Here is a 20,282-nt window from a genome sequence, read left to right as displayed (position 1 = left end):
AATGTTATATTACTTAATTGGCTATCTTATAATACGTATATACGTCCTTGTTATGTTATAGGTTTTGGATATTACTTTCAAATATAAGAGGGTCCCTACTAAGCGTAGGAAAGCAGAAATGATCTGAAATACCTCTTGCCAAATTATGTAGGTATATTAATGAAGAAATATGGTTTCTTCATTATGGTATATACACACCACCATCTAACTAGGTTGTTAGTGAGATAAAAAAATAAGATCCTCCATGACAAAATGTGACCAACCACAACAAAAATAAAAAGGAATAAAAAACTCCTTTGTAATATTTCATAATTATTAAAGCGCAAATATATGTATTTTCATTATAGTTATTAATATCATTATGATACAAACATAACTACATAAAAAAGTAAAAGTAAAAAGTATGATTGAGGAGGTATTAGTAGTCGGTGGGTGGGTTCGTTTCTTCCTTGGTCCGTCATACATCAAATATGAGGGAGGAAGGGAATAGAAAAAATAGAAAGAACACGAAATAATGATGATGGATCTCTTTTCCTTTTAAAAATCTTTATCTCTTTTTTGCTCGTAAGATTGTTTTTAGGTGTATTACTAATTTATTTATTACAACTTTACATATTATACCGAGTGGTCCATTAAAATGTGAACTCTTTTCATTTTAAACTTCAACAAGATATCATTTATTATTTAACAATAGAATTTCAATAAAATTAATACTATAACTATCTTAATCATTAATGTAGTCATCCTTAGTGGCAATGATGGCTTCCAAGTGGCGGGGGTGGAATGTAATCCTCTGTCCTAGCATCCCAGTGCTGACTGGCAGTAGCATTGAGGGCCTTGGTGTTTGGATGATTTCGACATGCACCCAAAAGTTATAGTCAAGAGGATTGGCATCATTGCTGGAAGGGGCCATAATTGTCAAAAGAGAGTTCAAAAGACTCATTCAAAAGAGTCTTTATTTATTGTTCTCAGGACATTCTGGTGTAAAACCCCAAGACCTCATGCACTTGAAGGTATTGGGCGGTTTTCTTTAACTCATCTGGGTCCAGTTTGGCATTTTTTGACAGAGCCCTTTTTCCTCTTCAACGTTTCGTAATTGCTGACGACGTATACGGGGTTCCTGCTGCTTGGAGTATATGAATGGAAATTCGTCTTTCACGTTGAAGTGTCATTTTCTCGACTTGTATCTAAGGTTGAGAGCTAGGTGTGCTTTATTTTGTAGTTAATTGTTACACTTAAATATTTTGAAATATAAGTTAATTTCAATAATTCTTCCGTCATTAAGAATTGAATTAGTAAGTGTTCAGATTTAAATGTACTACTGTATGTATTGACACGCATTGATTTAAGTAGCAGAAATATTATTTACAATGTCAAGAATTCTTTCTGAGAGATAGTATTAGCATCGAAGCGTTAGTAATTTTCGTGCTTCCAAAATTTAATTAATCATGATTTTTCACTCCTATAAAAATACACATTTTAAGTAGCATTCATTTTTTAAAGTAGAGTTGTTGAGGTTTAAAGATTATAATAAGCACATTTCTTAAAAATTTATTTTTTATACACGGTAAGGTGTATGGACATCTAATCAATCAACTCTATAGATGGAACGCTTCTAGGACTTTTGGAAAAATATATCTTTGCCAAGACACAATTTTCCAAACGGGCATTTTACCAAAAGACAATTTTTGGAGCGGGCATTTGGCCGAAAAATGATATTTAATATATGCGATTGCATAACATAATTGAATTTAAAATGAGGTAAATTAATTATTGTTATCTTCCAGAATAATAGTTTATTTTAAATACTAAAATCACTAATAAATACAAATATTAAAAAAATAGTTCTGTCAAGCAATACTAATTAATTTACATATATATAACATATATTATTCAGAAACAATGGCTATTTATAGCTAATACCATCATCTTGAATTAAGTTAAATTATGCAATCGAAGATAGCATTGAGCATTTGTTCAGGAGTTGTAATTGTAAGTCCTTGTTTGACCCGGAGTAGAATTGAGAATTGAAAATGGAGTAATTCCTGCCGATGCCCTTACTTGATACGGAGTGGGATTTGTGTTCATTTCCTTCCTCTCATATCTGTTTATAGCTAATTTAATGAAATGTCATGACAGCTAAGATGATCTCTTCCAAAGCTTTCTTAAACTGTCAGGGTTACCATGTTCACTGTCCGTTACCTTCTTTTTTTTTTTTTTGACTTTACTAAAGTCAACATGTCAAGTTGCAGGGCTTTAGTATCAAACAAACAGGTTATATTTAAAACAAATCAATCCATAACAACTACAATGGATGAATATGTATTTTAATTAATAGACCTCCTTTTATAGCTACTTGGAGCTAATTTAATGAAAAGTAATGACAGCTAAACTGCTCTACTTCAAAACTATTTTCAATTTCTCAGAGCTACAATGTTGATTTTCAGCTTTTTTTTCTCCAAACTGGCAGTACTTGGAATTTAAAATTTAGTTCTAAGGGAGGGACATTAATTATGATGTATTTTAGAAATCCCTTCAATATCCAGGATTAAAAAGGAATTCAAAGTTGAACTATAATTTGTTTAATGCCTCCTTGACCATATTCCAAGAATAACTGTATGTATGTCCTAACGTAGATATATCTCTAATTAAGACATCTGTTTCGCTTTCTTAATATTTTTCTGTGTGTGGGGTATTATTTAATTGCAAATAATATAATAATGTATTCTAAAATAAAGGAAAATAAGTAATTTACATATTATTAATTACATATCAATGCATGTATCTAGAATGCATCTCAAAATATTGTTGAATTCATTAATATAGCTACTCATCAGCTGGAAACATATTTTAAGTAGGTGTGCATTCCAGCTTATTTTTGTGAAAAAAATTTCATACATAAAATTTTTTGAAAAAAAAAATTCAAAAATCTAAAGCTGGATTTTTCTATAGCTTTATTTCTTTTTCTTTCATTCTTGAGGAAAGAACATACTATACAAATAAACTAAAAAGTGTTACAACGAACACGCTTCTCATGAATGACAGAGTGTAACGCTGAACAGTTATAAGAGTATTTCTTTGTTGTACTCGGAGTAGAATTGAGGATCAACATCAAAGTAATTCCTGGCTATATGTAGATACAAAGCTATATTTTTGTTTATTTATTTCACCTTATAGTTGCTCGCAGCTAATTTAATCAAACGTCATGATCTCCTCAAAAAACATTATTCAAACTGTCAGGATGAACACATTCGGTTGTTTTTTTCCAACAAACAGATTGATCATATTATTTTCATCAAAGATCATTACACTAGGTATTTAATCCAAGATAAGATTTATTCATTAACATGGGTTTTTAGGATTGTCTTACATAAAAATCGTAATTTTTTTTTAATGACAATCATCTTGCTAAAAGTACTTAAGTGGGATCAAATTGATGAATCCGTCCTTCATAACTCGAAGATTTAATATACCAATAAATTTGTCTCCCACGAGTGAGACTTTTCAATCAAGTAAATCAATAACCAATAAGGGACTTAACAAGATAAATGAACAGCATGTTTTTCAATTATTATAATTCCAAAATTACCTGACAGATCTCAGAGCCTTTTAAAAGGGGGAGGCTGTCACATTTGTTTAAAACTTTACAAAAAACTTGAACAATCCGATTGTGATCAAACAGAATTTTGTGTGTAAGCGTTCATCAAATCATTTCTAAAATATCGTATCGGAAAATATTTTGATATCAGACCATGTCTAGCTTGTAAGTCCTTTAAAGTATTACAATTTGAATTATAGAACTACAAAGAAAATTTATTTATTATTATGTAATTTTTTAATTCTTCTACAGTGATAAAAATCTTGTGTATTTTTTATTTTTTTTGTGTTTTTGTGGAATTGATATCGGAAAAATGACTGTTCTTTTCCTTAGCAGTTGTCGTTATTATTTAATTCCTGAGTATTAGACTTCCTCTCCTAATTAGATTCAATTATACTCAAAACCGGATTGAAAATTCTAATGTGCTCATAAAAGACGGAGCGGAACCCTGAGGATTTGCTACCGAGTTATAATTGTAAATCCTTGTTGGACTCAGAGTAGAACTGGGGATCGACATCGGAGTAATTCTTTCCGATGTCCTTTTGTATATACTTTTTTCACCCCTTAAATGTCATAGCTGATTGTTGCTGAGCAAATGAAACCCCATGAGCAATATTCTTTCACTCCTCCGAAACATTCTTCAAATTGTCAGGATTTCTATGTTGATTTTTTTTTTTTTAAATGTTCATTCTAGACTAGATTTTCATCATGTTAATCTACTTTCTCAGAACCCACACAAAATTACTTATGTAGGAACTATTGACCTATTTTGTGTCATGAGACTTGCCAAAAACGTAATATAATATATACTTCTATAAGTCGCAGAGTGATATAGTAAATCATCTGATACTTTAACATTCAAAATAAATTATGTTGAGTAAGGAAAAATTGCATACGTTTACAAGAAAAATGAAAAAGTGAAGTCATTAGTGTTAGTAGCAGAACTATATAGTATTATGTATATTGTTCTTTGAAGAAAATTTAAAAAACTAGATTTTTTTGTGAATTTTTTTCTTATTTTGACAATTTATACATTTCATATTTTCGTAGAACTTGTTCCCTAAAATGTAAAACACGCAATCCTAATGTTTTCATCAACTATAGTGTAAATAAGACACATATTTGTTATTCATTAAATATCAAATTCTAACTTTTTGAACCAATGAGTGGAACTTTTTTAATCTTTCTAAATTGCAAAAAAAAAATTATCAATTTATCTGGACAACACCATAATAATAAATATTTAAACTGTATGTTTTTGTATAATATCGACTCAAAAAATTTCAGGTTGGACAAATCCTTAAAAAAGGATTGATAACAATAATATAATTATTAGAAATCAGCGGTCAAAATTCATAATTTTTGAAATCATTAAAAAAATTAACTAGAGAATATATTTTATGAGCACGAATAAATTTTGCTACATATGGCTAAAAATAAACGAATCTGGAAACACAGAGCAGGCTATGGGGAGGCAGATCCAGTTTTGAAAATTAAGCTCAGGTTATAAAATTCAACTGCTACAACATATAACTATTCTAGTGAGTATATTTTAAGAATTGAGATTTCTTTAAGAATTTAAAGAAAATGGCTAGAGAGTCATTATATTTACTTTTCCGATTTAGCAGAAAAAATTCTAATGTTATCATTAATTTTTGTCTCAACAGAAAAAATGCAACAAATAAAAATATTTATTAACAACGAATTTATGACTTTGGAGAAAAAATTAGCAAAAAGAATTGTATAATTATTTTTGAAAATGAATTGCAAAGAAAGATGAATTGAATTGCCATGAAAAAGCTTAAGTGCGCATTAAATGAAACTTTTAACTCTTGTATTTTAGATCAAAATGACAAACTCTGATTAAATATTAAGTAGCATATTATTACAAATTTTTGAAGTTATTTTAGAAACGATACATCGCAGTGCACTCGTAAATTGTCAGAGTCAGACCCACTACAAAATTGGTGTTTGTCAACAGGTGGATTTCGATCCCAAAAGTAGGCAGCGGATATCTTAAAGACAGTCCAAATAACACAAAATAAATTTTGTTTACTCGGTTAAAATTCAACGTAGGCAAGGAAAATATTTTCTTAGCTTAAATAACAAAAAATGGGCCGCAGAATAAGGATAACAGAAGGAAATATGGATCTCGGTGGAGAACCATTATGTATGAACAAGCATGTACGCCCAATAGGTTGTTCATGAAAATATGGATATCTTAATTTTTCACTTACCTATTGGCTCAAAGGATTTCCTACGCTGACGTCTCTTTGAAAATCTTCTTCTTGAAAAGGATTCCTCCTGTCCATTAGTGTCAGAGTGATGATGATTGTGATCAATAGATACACTTCCTCTCCCACCAAGGCGTCCTATTCGCTCACCACGGTTAGACGGCGTTGACGTTGCTACTATATGTGCTCTTGTTTGAGCCCCTCGAAGTGCAGAAGAGTGTCCTTCTACAAGGATGCCGTTCCCTCCAATACGTGAATGAGTGCTCTCATCTCGGTCGTTAAGTATGGGAGCCGATGGATTTATTGTAATTGTGGTAGGAGCGGGATGTGATGAATGTCCACCATTTGTCATCCCACCCTCCCCTGAGGGACTCTTCTCTTCCTTTCCTCCGTTCATATGGCTGTACAATTGACTTGAGGAAGGGAATTCAGGGCATAATGCTTAGAAGTCTAGGGAGTGTGTTTGTCTATATATTGTCCCCATTGTATAAGGATGATTGTTATATATAAATATTATAATCTTTGATCGAAATTACTATACAAATTAAGCATTTACATAAGGGTTTTAAATAGGGTCTCCTGTATCATTTTTTAAGTAAATGTGTTGTCACCAGTATTTTCGCATCGGTTCTGACACAAAAAAATACAAATATCTATTGTTATTTCGATACTTTTTTGACTGATAATATAAAACAATTGTGTCGTTAAGGCTATTCAAATTAGTGATGGGGTGATTAATCAGAATGGGAGAATCGGTGTATTTTTGAGGTATCGGTATCTGGAAAATAATGGTTAATTTTCGATTCCGATTCTTATTTATTACTTTCCTAAGTTATGAAGAAAAAAAAGCCTCCCCCAAATTAAGTAATTTTTGCTTTTTACTAGAAAATTAAATGTTTCCTTTTTTTTCAAAAAATTTTATAGTTAAATTTGATTTTTAAAGAAATAATTTTTTTGAGAACAGTTGAGGATTTTTAATTTTTTTTTTAAATTTAATTTTTGAAAATTATTTGGTAAATACCCATATTTTTGTTACTTTTGGTGAAAAGACATGGGTTTTAAAAAAAATTATCAAATATTTAATTTTTCATCAATAATAGGGATTTTTTACAATAATTTTAAATATGAAATTGAATTTGAATTTATTGTTTTTCAAAAAAATTAATAATTGAAATTTATTTTGTGGAACTTTTTTCAAAAAAAAAGTTAATTTTTTTTCGCTTTAAGTGATATTTAATCAGTGCAACTCCATCTGACCAATTAGAGGAACATTTAAATAAAATGAGATTTGATTCAATACTTGCAGCTCCATTACACTACAAAAAAAAAATTACCCAATGATGACATAAACCATACAAATTCTGAGTCACTCCTTCTTTCCCACCCCAAACAAATTGTCTCCCCAAAAAGCAAAAATAAAAAGTGTCATAAATAAATAAAACAGTCATTCAATTTCTAATGCAGTCCCCCTCTCTACACAAAAAATCAGCAGACGCCCCTGTAAGTATGTGCATGTCAATTGTCCATATTTGTTTTATATTTTAAGTCCAAAAATGTCAAAAAGTATCGAAATACTTATTATAATATTTTGATAATTCCAGAATGGGTTAATCGAAAATTAAAGAATGCAAGTTTTAGAAGAAAGATCTGTAGAATACTCAATTCTAAGTACAACAAATTAGAATCTATTCTATATACTTATTTCTCGCGTATTTGGATTACTATATTATATTAAAAAAATCATAAAAAATACTTATTTTTTCATTTAAAAGTTGTGATTTAATGATGTATAGACTGATTATAACACTATACAACAAAATTCAGGTCTTGGAACTCCTGCCGTCTAAAATTCACTTTAATTATTGTTATTTAAGCCATAGGAACCGATAATGATCATTAAATTTTTTATTGTTGTAGGGAATTAAAACCTTCTTTTTCAATCACGTTTTCAGAGTATAATTTTGATTCAGATGTATATTTCTAAATGAAATAAATATTCAGATAAAAATTAAAAAATATAACAAATAATATAAAAAATTCAGAAGATGAAATATTTACTAAGATATCTTGAATACAGACAGCTCTTACAAAATCTGTCAAATCATACAAAAGTCAAGAAAAATGAAAGGTCTTCCATAGAAGATTTTTTTTTGAAATTGTATTATCTTATAACGACAACTAAAGAATAAGTCTTATGGTACAACCTAAAAATACTATTTTTATAACCTCAAATCTTTTAAAGTTTTGATATAATGCTAATAGTTCTAACTATTATTTAATGTAATTGGAAAAAAAATACTTGCTTCCATACTTCATGTGTCTTAATTTTTGTATGGTTAGACACATTTTGTTGAATATAACATTCATATAATTTATTATTTGAATGCTGGAATGTTTTAATAAATGATTATTAACTTAAATTTTCATCTATATACATAGTGACTTTTATTAATATGGCTCTATATTATAATAAAAAAAGTGATTTTAAAAATAGTCAAACCTACTATCATTGACAATTTTAATGCTCATTTTCGTGTTCTATAGCTTAAATATCAATAATAAATGTGAACTTTAGCCGGCAGTTGAAAATGCTATTTAAATCCCAATAAACAAAACCTTTTAATATACATAGGCTTGTCTTCCTAATTTCATAAAAAATAGCATAAATATTAATGAATAATTTCAAAAGTTATCGCTATCCAAAAAAAATGTAGCTAATTTTTTCAAAAACAAAACTTATTGCATAATTAACAAAAAACAAGAGTTTTACGGACTTTCATGAATCAAATACCATTATGAAGACATGCAACATTAATTAATGAAATATTTAGCTCCTTTCCAAATGCCTTGTTCAAGAGCTTTAAAACATATAACGCTTTCAAGGACCAATTTTAAGGGACATATTAAAGAACGATTTAACAATACTTTTTACTAGAAAATCCAGGGTGCTCAATAATTTTGCCTTTGGATATTTTGCCTTTAAAATGTAAATAAATGAAATTTATAGGCCGTTATTGTTTGTTTTTGGTTGAAATGGATGTTCACTTTGAATTTTTAATAAAAAATGTGAAATGTACTACTATAAAATGCATTAAATGTTTGTTTTATGTTGGAGTAATAATCTAATTATACTCTTGCTTCGTATTATGATTTTCCGTCAATCCGTGAGTCTTTTCTAGACTAATAATCCATCACGTCTAATGATAACTACTAACGGAGAAGTGATTAGCTATTATTCGTTTCAAATTGTTGCCGTGTCTTTTTATTTATGTTTTTCTTATTATAATGATTTTATGTCCTATTTAGTCTCTGGTTCGAATTCATTGCATAGTGAGATTTTTTTGGTGTTTACATTGAAATTTTGGGGCAGAAAACAACAATTAAATGCATTTTATAGAAATACAAATTCCTCAATTTGATTAACAAGAATAAAAATCATGACGTACAAATTTCATTTAATTAGTTATTAAGGGAAAATATCCTGGAGGCAAAAAAGTTTTAAGGCGAAATGGTTTAAGGCATTATATCATGAGGCAAACAGTTTGAGGCCCAAGTACCTAGAACCCAAATCTATGGTAGGCTTAAAGAAAAAATCCACTTCATTGGCAAAAATTGGCCTCAGTTTGGTTATACTTCGGATTTACATCATTAAAATACAAAAAGTATGAATAGAAAAATAATAAATTTAATTACCGAAGAATTTTGCATATTTGACAGTCGCTACACGTCAACTTTTAATCGGACCTTTAGTCAAAATAATTATTCTTTATAAGAAGAAGAGATTTCATAAATACAAAACGTTTGATGTTTGTATATAATTTTTGGGGACATGGTATGGTTTTTCCGACCTACAGTTTAAAGTCAGTGAACCTTTCGAAAAAATCTTAAAAATTTATGGCAAGAATTTCTGGTTTTTCGAAATAAAAATGAATACTTAAAAAAACGATTAGTTTAAACCATGGTACAAAAATATCAATTTTTACACACATGGTGTAATAATAAGATTAATACTGCTTAAAATTAATTTAGTTACATATTTCTAAATAATTGGCCTTATACATCTCAAAGTATAATTAATTATGTCCAATGTGCACCACATTAAAGTGGGAAAAGGTTTATTTGCTATATAATCTTCACAAAAACGCTCGCATCAACTCACTCAAACGACTATTATATAACGACTGCGCGTCCAAAATAGCTGAAACTTTGTTTAATAACTGGCAATATATGCTGAATAGTAGCTATCTAATTTAGAGGCGTAGAAACGGAATGTACCTTTTTTAATTTACAAAAGGAAAAATATTAATTGAACTGAATTTTGAATTTTGGCCTTTTTACTTATACTATTTGTACTGTTTAGGACTACGTACAACCTAGTTATGTTTCAAAATGTGAAAATGTACAAGTTAAGAGAAAGGTAGGGAAACTCTGCTTTAGAATAAACCCCCCTTCATGGATCCATATACAAAACTAAAGTCAAAGCAATTATGGATAAAAGAAAACTCCCTTCTTTTTTTTATTTTGATTAACGGTATAACTCAATCAAATGATGACAGCAGATCCTTAATGTCATTTGTCATATCTTGCTAACCTTTTAAACCAAATTGCTCCTTTCTCCATAAGTATTATCCTTTCTTTTTAGAAAAAAAAATGATACTCATTTTGAACGCACATAGATAGGTAGGTAGGTGATTTGTTTATCCACCGAATAGACTCAAAAGGCACTTTAGGTACTCCTTCAAAAATGTATGAATAAATAATCATTTGGTAGAAGGCATAGACAATTATGTATAAGCTGATTTATGGGACTGTTGTTGCGTATATCTCATCAACATCTGTTGGTAGGATCTAATAGTTTGTGGAAAGAGTAGTTTCGTATTTTTTTGCTTTATTTCAATGTTTTATAAGAAGTGTTAGAATGAACCGATTTAAGCCAAGTATCCCTTTTCTGTTCGATAACTTCTTGCCAGCGAGAATACAACTTCATAATGTACTTCTAGTACAAAGCCATTGTACCTATTGTCAAAAAAACTTGAACAACCAATTTTCACAGGACTATATTAGGGCCAAATTTGTACCCCCAAGCACGTTGGCCATAGACAATAATAGGTGGTAGTCAGTTGGTGCCAAGACCGGACTGTAAAGAGCTTCCCATCCGAATTTCCGGAGCTCACGTGCGTTATCGAAGATGTATGCGGCCTCGTGTATACATCGCAAACTTTCTTAATGGCTATCCATGCATTTTTCCCTTACAGATTGTAAAAATTCAAAATACCGCGAATTTCTTCTTTTGAGATCTCCATGGTCGACGTAGAATAATTCACGACTGAGTCAGAAAAGCGCAATATTATTGAAAAAACATTGCTAGTATACACTCATACCTTTACAAAACTGGACTTCCAGATCATTCGCAGGGATCTCATAAAATTGGAAACCTGCATAAGGTGTATTCCTGCAATCCCATGCCAGCATAATTTTTACACAGTTTAATAGATTAACCTGATTTTAAAGGTCACCTTTTAAACTTACATAGACTATTGAATACAAAACAAAAACGGCTATAAATTTATAGACTCTCTTTTGACAAGTTCATAAATAAAATGTACATCAGTGAATGTTTTTTTCCATATTTCTATCTTTCTTTCCCTCTCTATTCGAGAATGAATGTTATCTCATTACTGTCCTAAGGGTAGATTTTATCCATTATTCTTTACTTTTATAGACAACTAGCGGTAATGCCAGCATTGTCCGGAGTTATTAGACGTCGACGATAAGATAAACTTTTCTTTAATACCATAGAAGGTAACTCTCCAATATATATTTAGGGTTACTCTCCGTTTTTATGGGCGTACTCACACGTAGTTACTTAATACTTAGATATTCTCTTCTCAAGAATAAAAGAATAATATAACTTGGTGAGCACTTTAACTCGTTGCTAAACCTCATATAGAGCCCCATGTTTTTTTTATGTAATCATCTTCAACATTTTTTTTAAATACCAGTTGACCTAAACCCCTGCGAGACTTAATTCATTTTTATCTCGTTTTTGTAGAACATCATACATCTTCTTTTTTTCCTTATTTTTTAATATGACGTGTACGCTCGATTGTATAGTTATATGTTAGGTAACGTATCTATACTCAAAAAGGATTAATAAATATCATATATACAAATATATTCAGTGACAAACATTGCTTTAATAATATAGATTTTCAACTTTTGAATGGTTCTAAACCACCATCTCTAGTTGTTGTTTTGATTTAAAGGTCTTTATTTTATATTACATTTAATAAAAATATGAATAAACATTGTAATTTAAAATTAGTGCCCAAAGACCTCTTTAGTTACAAAAGTACACAAAAAATTTAGACAAAAAAAAATCAGTAAAAATAAAAGATAAATTAAAAACTGAGAAAAACCAAAGATAACCAAAAAGACAGAAATATATAAGTAATTATATAGGATTGACCTATTTGTATGGCTATTGAAGATCTCGCTAATGCTATTTAAATTTTTAATATACTTTATTGAGTTCACTGGAAAAAAAACGTACAATATCCGCTATACCGAACATTAATTTATCGTCCTTAGGGATTTTCAAAACTAAATACATTTATCTTACCACACTCTCAATAAGTATGCCTCTTAACTCCATGCTATCAATTGTTTCCTTCAAGTTCCACATTTTTGCAACGTCAGACTTAGAGTTAAGTATGTCAAACCCATTTACTTTAGCCTTCTTCGAAGGAATTAACTTATTTTTTTGGGAAGCCTAAAAAGAATTGTTGCCGAGATGTGGTTTGGCAAGGTGTTTACATGACCTCTAAGATCCATACTACAATATTCCTCATTAAAAACATAAACGGACACTTCGCAAAAGCATGAACAACTGAATTGAACACCTTACCACAATCTTTGCAATAATCCTTAATAATCTGTAACCTGTAGCCACTAGAAATTGAGCAGCGAATTTGCTGCCATCAACAATCCCTTTAGTGGAATTTAATATATGAATATAACCATTTCTAGTTCAAGAGGTCACCTGCACTAAGCATTTACTTTTCCAGCATCACATACCAGACTTCTTAATACAGGTTTGACAGTATAACTATTTTGATACAAGAGATTTTTTTTTTATAGTGGACACATTTTTTCTGTCCCTTAAGCTTAAGTTGGTTCTATTAGTTCTATAGTTGTATTATTATTAAAGCATCATATATATTTTTAATGAACTGTTAGTATTGATTGTTAGAACTGAGTCTAAAACTAAGACTGACGCGTACTCACAACACCTCTATCATTCGAATTTCATTTAAGTTTCATTATAAAACTACAAATTTAGGCTCGACTCAGACGGAATCAAAGTGGGGGGGGAAAAAACTCGACATGGCTGGTGCTCGACTCGTTTGAAAACTCGAGAGTTGATTAAGACTTTTATAAAAATATTCGTAAATAGCTCTGGTAGAGTCATAAAGGAGACAATAAGAATTATTTGTGCTTTTAATGTTCTTTTCAAGATTTATGATGAATTGTTTCAATTGTTAAAAAAATAATAAAGTTCTGTGTGTGTGTGTCATTGTTTCCCGCCTAAAAACCCTTTTTTATTTTTGTTTATGGGATCGGTAGGGGAAAAACAATGCATTATGGTGTGATACTGTTTCTTTTATTCGTTCCAAAGGGATTTTTTGTAATTAAATATGGAAAAAACTTGTCAAATACACGATGAGCATGTATATATAGAGAGAGCAAGAGAGCCTAAAAAGTCGAATTGAATGTTTGAATTTCCTTCTTACTAATATGTACGCTTAAAGAGGTAAAAAATACTGAATACGGTGCACGTCAAAGAATAAAAAAAGGTCAATTGACGACTTGCATCAATAAATTATTGGTGTATAATATAATGGAGATTATTGAAGGGGAACAACAAATACTTATGGAACGATACTATATTTCAAATTACATTAGAACCCATTCTTACGGCATCCTTATCAGAATTGTATAAAATATGACCGTAACAAGTGCTAGATTTATTTCTAGTAGGCAATCTAAGCAGGGTTTTTTTTTTTGTATTTTTTTCAAAAATTCTTATCATTATGCCTTAATTATTCAAGAGAGAGCAATAAGATATAAAGTAATCACTTTAGAGGCGTCCGCCGGAAGTTGTCTGGAGGAGCTGTAGCCCCTTCCAAATTAAGGAACTTTTGCTTTTTCCAAGATTTTTTTTTAGATAATTCGGGCAAATTATGCAGCAGAACAAAAATTTAAAATACAATTTTTTCTCCCCGAAAAATGTAATATTTGAAAATTTTTCCCCAAAAATTTAACTTTTTTTAAATTGTTTTTTTTGATTTTTTTTCAAAAAAAAATCGCCCTCCCCACATAATTATAATCTTCCAGACACCCCTCCACTTGTACATGTTCTAATGAAGGACAAAGAGTAACCAGTCCTTGTTGGACTCGGAGTAGAATTGAGGATCAACATTGGAGTATGTTTTTATTCCTTCCTCTTCTGGCTTTTTGCAGCTAATCTGATAACTAAGGATGTCATTTTAGTATAGAAAATACTTGATACTATCAAGTGGCTGTTATATGATTTTTTTTTTTTTGGGGGAGAGGGAGAAAATATGAATTACTGCAATAAAGAGGAAAACCTTCAACGTTTGAAATAGCATGAGTGCAAGGAAAATATCATAATTATATTTAATGATGTATTTATAGAACAATTGACACCAGAGATAGACGAGAAAGTTAACGCCAAGACGACCTAATAAATAAAGAGCAAAAAAGAAGAAAGAGCACACGCAACAATTGTCTTTTCTTTTCTATTTAATAAACTATTTTTTTTCTTTACAAAGATGGCATCCTTAGTCATGAATGCTAAGTTGCTCACTTCTCAAAAATTATTCAAATTGTCAAGGTTGCCATATCAAGTTTCGATTTTGTTTATTTGAACATAATCACGGATCCTATTTTATACAACTCAACCCAATATGTTTTATACAAAAAACTGTCGTGTTGATGACGTACCCCCTAAATTTCTAAGCCTCTTGCCTCCAACCATAGTGAACATAAATCCGGAACCGTTACAAAAATAGTACCATCGTGACAAAATCAGCATGTATGAAATTATCTGATATTTAAAAGTTATGTCTTCCCTAAATTATCCCAGCACATCATTAAAATGAGTTACAAATAATTTAGTATATCTTATATTTTTAGTTGTTGTTTTTTACTGCAATGCGTTGGATATTAATGATAATAAAAACATATAGGTATATAATGTAATATACCTGTTTTTGTATAGCCACTCAGAGAGAGAGAGAGAGAGACAAAGAGTGTGTGTGTCAACTTATGTTATTCTTTAAGTGTACGTAGTTAGAGATAAACTTATTTTATAGACTTATAGAATTTCTTTATGTAACTAAAGCCCTAATCACAATTTATTATTTCACGATGTGATCTTGACTATATCTCGCAACCTTTCCTTCATAAATGGATAGAAAAAAAACCGCGAATCAGTTGGAATTTATACGACACTTTTTTGGTTCATGAAAAATCCTATGTATTCTCCCTTGAACTGTTTTCATCAGTTGGATCTTATTAGTGCTGGTTCGACTCGAAGAAATATCGACTCTTTTTTCAGCAATCCCATAGAACAATTGTGATGTAAATCCTTTGAATTTTTTAGCTGGCCCATTTTTTGTGGGTAGAATTGGAGATTGACATAGGAGTCATTCTTGCCAATCTCCTTGTATATTTCCTTCTCCCCTCCTCCCTTATCACTGCTGATTGTAGCTGATCTCCTCCAAAACATTTCTCAACTTGTCAGGATTACCGTGTGATTTTTTTTTTTTTTAAATGTCCGTCATACTCAGGATTTTCATCACTGGTCATTATAGATATCAACATGTAACGTCATCATTAATCTATCTTCACCCATCTTTATAAGAGTTGTAAATACTTTAATTAGGCATAAATTAAGAATAATGGCAGACTATTATAGTGACTAAAAGATTTACAAAAACCACGGGGCATGAGCGTTGTTTATTTATATTAGATTGTAAACAAAAAGGCAGAAAGTGGTGCCGTCTTACGGCAAAAAATTAAAACTCCATGTATAATAATATTATTTAATCTCTAATAATAATACAGAGTTGCAATCCTGTGTATTTGAAATAACAGCAACTCTTGCTTCCTTCAATCTAAAAGGATTCCCATTAAGATAATTATAACTTTTGATTGTGCGACCATGAGATACAATTCGAATGATCAGTGTGTTGATACTGATTGCAACATCTGTTCTTTTGCAGAAAAATCTTGCTTTTGTCATGGAAGAGTATTTAAAAAGTAACATCGATTCAACTTAAGATGACCCATCTAGCCAGTAGAAAATAATTTATGAAGCATTAAAACACGTGCATTGAATATGCTGACTCATAGATTAAAATAGTTTAAAGAAAAAAAAGGAAATATAAAATACAAGGAGCACTCTATAAAATTAATGAAATCTTGCAAATATTTAGATCAACTCCTATAAAAAAGAAAAAAAAGAGGGAAGTACTTTAAATAAAATTTAGAAAAATGAATGTGACTTTAGATGAGGTTTAACAACGGGATTAAGTCCTCTCTGGCTCATCAAATCATATTAGTTTTATATCATTAAACTGTTATCATTATTTTTGGGGAGGTAATGTATAAGTATTGAATGAGTAGCTATGTGTGAGTGTGCTTATAAAAACCGAGTGTAATAACAAGGATTTTTAAGGATGTTATCTTTCAAATTATTTGGGCAAAATTTGTATGTTCGTCGACGCCTAATAACTCCAGGTAATGCCGTTTAAACAACAACCTATAGATTATCACACCCCCTTGTAGATAATATATTCTTTACAATTTGATCATGTCCAATTCAATTCGTGAACTAAGACACTTAACTCTAATATTAGTAAATATGATACTTGTGGACGACGCTTGTAAATTTGCAACGTTTGCCAAGGACCAATAACAGGGAGAGAACCGATTTAAGTCAATATTAAGTACCAATACGAACTTAGTTGGCAGTGATCTCCTAATCAACAGCTAACAAAAACAAATGCAGTGTGAATATATATGTATTAGTGGGATATTGTCGTTTTCTAATAATAAATTCATGGCTTTCTTAATCCATTTGTTATTGAACCTTTAATTTAAAAATAAAATTATAGACCTTAATTACCAAGATTTAAGCTTTATTCTTTTCATTATATAAATAATGATCTTTTTTGATCATCATCATTTGAATATAATTGAAATGCTTTTTTGGAACGAGGAACAATTATTTTTTTTCAAACTTTATTATAAATTCGATAACTTTTTATCATCCATTTCGTTTATTTTTTATTGCACATTTTTGGATAAATCTTAAAAGAACCCCCCATCACAGAAGAAAGATGAATAAAGTTTTACTTTAATGTGTTTTTTTTTACTCTGCCTTTAAAAATAAGGGAATTGTAAACTCCAAAGGAACTTTATTCTTACTATAAATTTTTATTTTGAATACATTAGTAAGTGATACAGCGAATTATAATTTCTTAAAGTATTTTGTAAATTTTCCTTAAAATGAAAGAATCTATATAGTATAATATAAGACTGCAAACCCCTAACAAACAAATTAATTTAAAAGGATTATTATTCGGATCTTATCATGCATGCAAATAATTTGCATATTTTGACATACATAGTCTTAAGCAACTTATAAAAGTAATTAATTAAATTATTGAATAAATGTTTCACTTTATATTATTTTGTAAATGACTTTTTGTTGTTGGAAAGGGCTTATTACAATAAATACAGGCTGTTAATATCAAATTGGCACCTGTGTGCTCCGGTGGTTTTGTAATGGGAACAGAAAGGCTGATGTTTCTCTTTTCTGCGGACAGAAACGTTTTAGTATTAATAAACTTTATTTAAGTTTTAGTCATCCTGGTGAGGGCTGCTCGAGACATAAAGAAGATTGAATTTACAGAGGAGGAAGGGCGTTGCAATGTGATAATGATTTTTGCTCACACTAACAACATGGAGATATAAAAATTTGGAACTCTGAAACGTGACTTCCGTCATAATCCGGATTGTGCAAAAGGATTTGTAAGGCTCTTCTGAATACGGATGATCTCAGAACGGTTGTTGAAGTGGCTGCTTGAGCACTATCATTCCATCATTGGGAAGGAAATGTTGTCCCCCAAGCAGTCTGGATTTCAACCTGATTAATTATTTTGTCTGGAGCAACATTAAATGTAAAATAAATCGAGCAAATGATCCCATCAAGGAGAAATGACTATGTCAAGGATCTACCTCGGCAACCTTAGAGCTTTTAAGCATCCCTCAACCTTTCCTCCAAAAAGTTTGAAAATTAGATCTTAATTAGTCAATTACTTCATTATTTCAAACTAAACTGGGTCTCTTTTTTTAGAAGTAGGCATGTGTTTAATGCTTATAAAAGGGGTTTCGTTATAAATATGACGTAACAAGAGTTAAATGTCGAGAGCTTCTGCACGCATCATCAGCTTTGCAATTTACAGAAGTAAGCAAATGTTACAACAGACTTTGTTGCATTTGTATTAGTGGTACGCATGTTGACTTTATTAAGCACTAAGCAATTCCACCAAGAATTATTAAATACTAATTATATAGTTGGAAATGATTGAGCAGCTATTAACTGATTTTGTATTTTTTTTTTCTGTTTCTTTTTGGAGGAAAGAAATTGTCATGAAACGTTAGGTTTTTTTTTTGTGGTAATTATTTGCGACATATTTGATATTTAATAATTTGGTAGCTCATCTATAGACTTTCAAAATATTTTCAAACCTGCTAAAAATCCTTTTTATCAAATGTTATTCATATTCAATTACGAATTACCAGTTCGAATAGACTTAGGCTCACAAATAGGGAGAAGGAAAATAGATACAATAATTCTCTAAAACATTGTAACTTGAGTCTAAAGTGATGGATCTTTTGAAGCTCATCGCATCAATATCTACAATGAGGATGTTTTGGATATATAAGAAAATGTATTTTACGTAACTTGATTTTGACAAGTCATATTATATATTGAGAGGACTTTATCTTTTAAAATTGAATAATAAAATGGAGAATAAATAAGCCATTTATTTAGTGAACATATGTAAAATGAATCAAGAGTTATTTCTCATTGTTATTAGAACATATATAAGTTATAATTGTCATTAATTTTTTTTTTTTTTTTTTTCATTTATATCATGAAAAATGATAATTTATACAGCAATCTAATAAAAAATTAATGGTTTGGACACAAAAAAAAAGAAAATGAAAGAAGGGAGAAGAACGAGCAAAATAAACTTAAAAAATTATAACAGGGAAGAAGAAATGAAATGAATTTATGTACTCAAAAATTGTTCTTTCCTTTTGCAAATTAAATGACAAGTGTCGCATTATTGATTAAAATTACATTATATCTAATATGGCTTTGATAAATCCATAAACCACATAAACCAATTAAAATGTGTAAGCTTCATCAAATGAAGTAAATTATTGCCTACAGATCTATTTTTGTTGGAATTGCTTAACATACATGTCAAAATGTATATGTGATGCGTCAGCCTAAAGACAATCTTGAACAAAAACAAGAAATGGAGGAAACCCATATTTATTTTTTTACTTCATACCAGGATGTGCTAAAATGGTTGGATTATTTTCCATAATACAGAGTTTAAATTCAGGGGCGTCTGCAGGATTATATTTTGGGCGGGGGGGGGAGAGATCTTGATTTTTAGAACTTTTTGAAAAAAAAATCCAAAAATAAAATTTCAAATATTAGTTTTTTTGTAAAAAGATTTCAAAAATACAAAATTAGTCACAATAAAACTTTAAAAATTGCATTTTCAAAAATTCATAGTTATTCCCAAAAATTACGTTTTTTAGAAACAAAAATTAATAGTTGTTCTCCAAAAAATAAAATTTTATCTCTACAAAAAGTACCAGTCCTCACGATAGAGATGGTGAAAGAACGCTTGGACATAATTGTGAATTCTGGGACAAGAACTCTTGGTCTTCCACATCACCAGATCTAATCCCCTGGATTACAGTATTTTGTAGCAAATATCATAAAAGGAGTTCGAGGTAAGCATTATTATAGATATAGATGTACATATTAATGTGTTGGTTTTCTTAACAGGAAATTATAATTAAAAATTTGCCTGTATACCAATTTTCGATATAATAAACCATTAACAATTAGTTACAAAACTAAACACACCTGAAATCTCTAACTTATGCACAAGTCGAGCAAAGGAAGCTTGAACATAATTGACAAATTTCAATTGGCGCACTCCAAGCAGTTGGGCGTCTCCAGGACCTACACCGTCAGCAAGTCTGAAACGTTGGAGAGGAAGAAGGTCTCTGTCATAAAGGTCATGACAGAGTACTAGTTCCACAGA

The 20,282-nt window shown here is 30.1% G+C and overlaps 1 protein-coding gene across 10 annotated transcripts in view; it reads right to left on the bottom strand.

The window, feature by feature from the left end:
- Nucleotides 1-20,282, bottom strand: part of LOC121123780 (band 7 protein AGAP004871) — a 179,097-nt gene that overhangs the window by 118,464 nt on the left and 40,351 nt on the right. For 7 of the 10 annotated variants that reach the window (XM_071889434.1, XM_040718907.2, XM_071889439.1 and 4 more), the window contains exon 2: nt 5,836-6,282. The exons of 2 other annotated variants lie outside the window; for them this stretch is intronic. In XM_071889434.1, coding sequence (XP_071745535.1) covers nt 5,836-6,229 — 394 coding nt within the window. In that variant the 5' untranslated portion in view covers nt 6,230-6,282. Of the gene's footprint in view, nt 1-5,835; nt 6,361-20,282 lie in introns of those variants that run through there. One more of the 10 variants, XM_040718905.2, reaches the window with a different exon arrangement.

This window comes from Lepeophtheirus salmonis, chromosome 1 (genome assembly GCF_016086655.4).
Source record: "Lepeophtheirus salmonis chromosome 1, UVic_Lsal_1.4, whole genome shotgun sequence".
NCBI lineage: Eukaryota > Metazoa > Arthropoda > Copepoda > Siphonostomatoida > Caligidae > Lepeophtheirus > Lepeophtheirus salmonis.
The sequence above is the reverse complement of the archived record's forward strand: the minus strand, read 5'-3'. Positions and strand labels throughout refer to the sequence as shown.